This window comes from Salvelinus sp. IW2-2015, linkage group LG4p (assembly GCF_002910315.2).
Source record: "Salvelinus sp. IW2-2015 linkage group LG4p, ASM291031v2, whole genome shotgun sequence".
Classification (NCBI taxonomy): Eukaryota; Metazoa; Chordata; class Actinopteri; order Salmoniformes; family Salmonidae; genus Salvelinus; species Salvelinus sp. IW2-2015.
The window spans coordinates 24,473,309-24,479,420 of NC_036841.1; the positions used below are offsets into that span (position 1 = coordinate 24,473,309).

The 6,112-nt window shown below is 43.4% G+C and overlaps 1 protein-coding gene across 1 annotated transcript in view; it reads right to left on the reverse strand.

Moving 5' to 3' along the window:
• Positions 1–6,112, reverse strand: part of LOC111957972 (endothelin-converting enzyme-like 1) — a 60,412-nt gene that overhangs the window by 2,909 nt on the left and 51,391 nt on the right. Inside the window, exons 9-13 of the mRNA XM_023979108.2 lie at positions 2,695–2,798; positions 1,975–2,033; positions 1,493–1,544; positions 539–606; positions 57–181 (exon numbers count right to left, since the gene is read on the reverse strand). Coding sequence (XP_023834876.1) covers positions 57–181; positions 539–606; positions 1,493–1,544; positions 1,975–2,033; positions 2,695–2,798 — 408 coding nt within the window. The remainder of the gene's footprint in view (positions 1–56; positions 182–538; positions 607–1,492; positions 1,545–1,974; positions 2,034–2,694; positions 2,799–6,112) is intronic.

Genomic DNA, 6,112 nt, shown 5'->3' on the forward strand with positions numbered 1-6,112 from the left:
TACAGGTGTGTGTGAGTGTCTAGTAAGCAGTGTAACAAGGTATGCTATGCACCCACCCTCTGGTTGTAGACGGTGAAGTTGTCGTAGAGTTTGACGATGCACTCTGCTTTCTTCTGAAACTTCTTGTATGACTCCTCCGTCCACCACTGCTTCAGGTTTCCATGGCGATCATACTGGCCACCTAAGAGAAAGATTACATAATTTAGCATGGTGGTCACTATTCGGCCATGCTGCAAGGTACAGTTGTTGGCTATAACCTTTTACTCTCTTGAGTCATTTGACTGATTTCATTGGTTGGGTTAAGGGGAGGCGGGACTTCCATACCTTGCAGCATGGTCTGATAGTGACGACCCACTTAGATGGGGGGCAAGAGGCTTGAGTTAGGATGACCAATGTGGACAAAAGACATGAACCCCTTATTCAGAACTGATATTGCACTGACATTACAGTTTTACTACTGTTAGGCTACTACTGGTCATGCCCCATTGGATTTTAATATTTTCTAGGACACGTGTAAGACAAAGAAGCGTTCTCTCACCCCAGTCATCATATCCATGTGTCAGCTCATGACCGATGATGGCTCCTATTCCTCCATAGTTCAGAGATCTAGAGGGAGGAGGGAGAGAGGGGATGAGTTACTAATCACTTAGCATATGAGGACAACAGCGTAATGTATTTATAATAACACATAACACAAACTGAAACTTTTTATCAGCCTGCAGTTCTAACCCGTCCTGAAGGGGACAGTAGAATGTTACATGAATCATAATCTGACCCAATGATATCATATCTAACTTAATAACTGAATAGAGGGAGAGTTCTGGCCACCTCTCCTTGACCTGGGTGGGTGTAGTCTGGCAGACCATGCAGATAGAGACTGATGCGATGCAGGGACTGCCCGAGGCCTCCGGCTATCCACATGACCAAGTCTGAAAATGACTTTCTGACAGGACGTCGATACCCTGCTGAGAGTTGCCCTCCAAACCTGAATAAACTAACTGGCTGAGTGAGGCTTCATTACCTGGGGCCTGATAGCAGCGTTGGACTAGCCTCAGTCTTCATGGCAGGTTAGGGCTACTGCAGTAATAACTCCAGGGAACGGTACCACGATCACACATCTAATATCATATTCCATTCATCAGTATGCATGGGTGGATGCAGCGGTCGTTTATGTGGAGTGGTAGTGATCACTTCTAATGGAATAAGTATGTGAATAAATAATACCGTGCTGTGAGGGTTCAGGGTTGCAGTATAGCTGTGATTGTGTTGTGATCATTAAGTGAGAGGGGAATGGTTTGGAGGTAGAATACGAGGGGTAATGTAAGGGGAAAGTAATGGTGTATAGGGGTTGTCCTGGACAACTACAGTACAGCGGGTGCAGGCTTTTGTTCCAGCCTAGTAGGCTACTAACTAACGCACTTGATACAACTAATCAATGTCTTGATTAGCAGTTGATTAGTTGAATGACTTCGAAATATTCAGTTGTACTCACTGTGGAAACTCAGGGTCGTACAGCGTGGGCTGAAGGATTCCAGCGGGAAATACTAAGAGTAAAGAAAGAGATAGCATAAGATAAAGAGTCGGGTAGATAGAGGGAGAGAAAGGGAGGGAGGGAGAGAGAGGTAGGGTAAAAAATTAGCTCGTGTGGCTGATGGCTGTGTTTGTCTGGCTCTCTCTGTCCTTTGCTGCCTGCTCTGTAACTCACCATTGATTTTTCTGTGAGGTAAATTTGATCCACGAGGCAGACGCAGACACCAATAGAGGCCAACACTGGTGGGAAAGTGAGGGGAGATGACAAAGTGTGTGGGGCGGAGGAAAGTGAGGGGGGCTGGTGTAAGTAAGTGAATGCAGAATACGTGAGTTAGGGCGTGTGGGTGCCTCATCACATGGATGGACCAGAAAGAAGAAGAGGGAGTGTGTTATCTTGTATATACTAAGAGCATTGATGTGCATTGGGATCACACACTGACTCACCCATTTGATTCTTGTTTGGGAGATAGTAGGCATTGAGGGCCTGAGGGGGAAGGAGCCACCTGAGAGGGAAACAGTCAATCAGGGGTTTATTAATCCTACATTCACTAAACATCTTCAAACAACAAGAGACACAGATACTTCTCAAGTGTCACAGGCAATTTATCTCAAAACTTGAGATATTTTAAGGTGAAATCATTCAATATTTTGTCCAATATTGAGAGTTCCTGTCTGCACAAGAAAACAGTCCCTTCATCATAATCTTTTTAAATCCGGACACATTGATTTGTGGAAATTTCCCAAATTAATAACTTTGAAATTCAGAGATGCCCCTGTTCTGGTGGGAAAGACAAATGGCCCTACGGCAGCAGAGAGATGGGGACACCGATGGAGGCATGGGGACATGTTTTCTCTGCAGAGGGAGATAAGAATCATGAAAGGAGTGTATTTGTGATAAAGGAGGAAGACATGATTTGGCAGTACAGGGTGGAGAGCTTCAGCTTGTTTGGACACAAAATCAGTTTTGAGTGCTGTCCTAGGAGCACATTTTAAACAGTCACACAAAAGACAAGCTTATGGTATCTTCAATCACTTCTATTACTCTTGTCATAAAATGTAATGTTTTGTGTCAAGAGGTGCATATCATTTTGGTTCTGTGTGTAGTTGTGTTTAGTTGTGTTATTGTGACACTGAACATCTGGAGCAGTTGAAAGCATCACTCACGCAGTCTTGTCCACCTGCTTGTGGATCTTCTTGACAGACATCTTGATGTTGAACTTGATGCTGTTGAGGATGTTTTTGAAATAGGTATTTTCATCCACATCAAACTGGATAACAAATAACAGAGATGGAGAGAGAGTCAATAAGAGCAATAGAGGGAGAGAGAGAGTACGTCTGTGAGGGAGTAAAAGTTTTTTTTAGGGGGTGGATCAGCTTTAATATTGCGGATAGATTGTCACTTCCATCAATGTAATTGTCTACATCATTTCCAGTCCCCCATATATTTTTGGGATAAATATATATTTTTATACAGTACTGTGCAAAGGTTTTGGGCAGGTGTGAACATGCAGTAAAGTAAGTATGCTTTCAAAAATAGACATGTTAATAGATTATATTTATCAATTAACTAAATGCAAAGTGAGTGAACAGAAGAAAAATCTAAATCAAATCCATATTTGGTGTGACCACCCTTTGCCTTCAAAACAACATCAATTCTTGTAGGTACACTTGCACAAAGTCAGGGATTTGTAGGCATATAGTTAGGTGTATGATTAAACAATTATACCAAACAGGTGCTAATGATCATCAATTCAATATGTAGGTCGAAACACAATCATTAACTGAAACAGAAACAGCTGTGTAGGAGGAATAAAACTGGGTGAGGAACAGCCAAACTCCGCTAACAAGGTGAGGTTGCTGAAGACAGTTTACTGTTAAAAGTCATACACCATATCAAGACTGAGCACAGCAACAATACACACATTTCAAGGCAGAAAGGGGTTTCCAGATGTGCTGTCCTGTCACGCCCTGACCTTAGAGATCCTTATTTAMTCTCTATGTTTGGTTAGGTCAGGGTGTGACTCGGGTGGGAAAATCTATGTTTTCTATTTCTTTGTTGTTTTGCCGAGTGTGGTTCCCAATCAGAGGCAGCTGTCTATCGTTGTCTCTGATTGGGGATCATATATAAGTTGTCATTTTCCGTTTGGGTTTTGTGGGGTGTTGTTTTCTGTTTAGGTTGTTTCCCTGACAGAACTGTGCGCTTTCGTTTTCTCTTTTTGTCATTTTGTTTGAGTGTTTTTGTGAACATTAAATCATGAACACTTTCCACGCTGCGCTTTGGTCTCATTCCGACGAAGAACGTTACATGTCCAAGCTCTTTTGAAGAAGCACAAAGAAACAGGCAACGTTGAGGACCCTAGATGCAGTGGTCGGGCCTGGAAACTTACTGCAGCAGATGAAAGACACATCGTGCTTACTTCCCTTCGCAATCGGAAGATGTCCAGCAGTGCCATCAGCTCAGAATTGGCAGAAAACAGTGGGACCCTGGTACACCCATCTACTGTCTGGAGAAGTCTGGTCAGAAGTGGCCTTCATAGAAGTCTTGCGGCCAAAAATCCATACCTCCGACGTGGAAACAAGGCCAAGCGACTCAACTATGCACGAAAACACAGGAACTGGGGTGCAGAAAAAATGTACATATTTGGCTGTAGCCAAATAGAGCGGTACACAAATGAGTGTCTGCAGGCAACAGTGAGGCATGGTGGAGGTTCCTTGCAAGTTTGGGGCTGCATTTCTGCAAATGGAGTTTGGAATTTGGTCAGAATTAATGGTCTCCTCAATGCTGAGAAGTACAGGCAGATACTTATCCATCATGCAATACCATCAGGGAGGCATCTGATTGGCCCCAAATTTATTCTGCAGCATGACAATGCAAATTAATTACTTAAAAATCATACAATGTAATTTTCTGGATTTTTGCTTTAGATTCCGTCTCTCGCAGTTGACGTGTACCTATGATAAAAATTACAGACCTCTACATGCTTTGTAAGTAGGAAAACCTGCAAAATCAGCAGTGTATCAAATACTTGTTCTCCCCACTGTACGTACGTACATACATACATACATACATACATACATACATACATACATACATACATACATACATACATACAACATACATATATACAGTGGGGAGAACAAGTATTTGATACACTGCCGATTTTGCAGGTTTTCCTACTTACAAAGCATGTAGAGGTCTGTAATTTTTATCATAGGTACACTTCAACTGTGAGAGACGGAATCTAAAACAAAAATCCTGAAAATCACATTGTATGATTTTTAAGTATTCATTTGCATTTATTGCATGACATAAGTATTTGATACATCAGAAAAGCAGAACTTAATATTTGGTACAGAAACCTTTGTTTGCAATTACAGAGATCATACGTTTCCTGTAGTTCTTGACCAGGTTTGCAACACCTGCAGCAGGGATTTTGGCCCACTCCTCCATACAGACCTTCTCCAGATCCTTCAGGTTTCGGGGCTGTCGCTGGGCAATACGGACTTTCAGCTCCCTCCAAAGATTTTCTATTGGGTTCAGATCTGGAGACTGGCTAGGCCACTCCAGGACCTTGAGATGCTTCTTACGGAGCCACTCCTTAGTTGCCTGGCTGTGTGTTTCGGGTCGTTGTCATGCTGGAAGACCCAGCTACGACCCATCTTCAATGCTCTTACTGAGGGAAGGAGGTTGTTGGCCAAGATCTCGCGATACATGGCCCCATCCATCCTCCCCTCAATACGGTGCAGTCGTCCTGTCCCCTTTGCAGAAAAGCATCCCCAAAGAATGATGTTTCCACCTCCATGCTTCACGGTTGGGATGGTGTTCTTGGGGTTGTACTCATCCTTCTTTCTTCTCCAAACACGGCGAGTGGAGTTTAGACCAAAAAGCTCTATTTTTGTCTCATCAGACCACATGACCTTCTCCCATTCCTCCTCTGGATCATCCAGATGGTCATTGGCAAACTTCAGATGGGCCTGGACATGCGCTGGCTTGAGCAGGGGGACCTTGTGTACACTGCAGGATTTTAATCCATGACGGCGTAGTGTGTTACTAATGGTTTTCTTTGAGACTGTGGTCCCAGCTCTCTTCAGGTCATTGACCAGGTCCTGCCGGGTAGTTCTGGGCTGATCCCTCACCTTCCTCATGATCATTGATGCCCCACGAGGTGAGATCTTGCATGGAGCCCCAGACCGAGGGTGATTGACCGTCATCTTCAACTTCTTCCATTTTCTAATAATTGCGCCAACAGTTGTTGCCTTCTCCCAAGCTGCTTGCCTATTGTCCTGTAGCCCATCCCAGCCTTGTGCAGGTCTACAATTTTATCCCTGATGTCCTTACACAGCTCTCTGGTCTTGGCCATTGTGGAGAGGTTGGAGTCTGTTTGATTGAGTGTGTGGACAGGTGTCTTTTATACAGGTAACGAGTTCAAACAGGTGCAGTTAATACAGGTAATGAGTGGAGAACAGGAGGGCTTCTTAAAGAAAAACTAACAGGTCTGTGAGAGACGGAATTCTTACTGGTTGGTAGGTGATCAAATACTTATGTCATGCAATAAAATGCAATTAATTACTAAAAAATCAT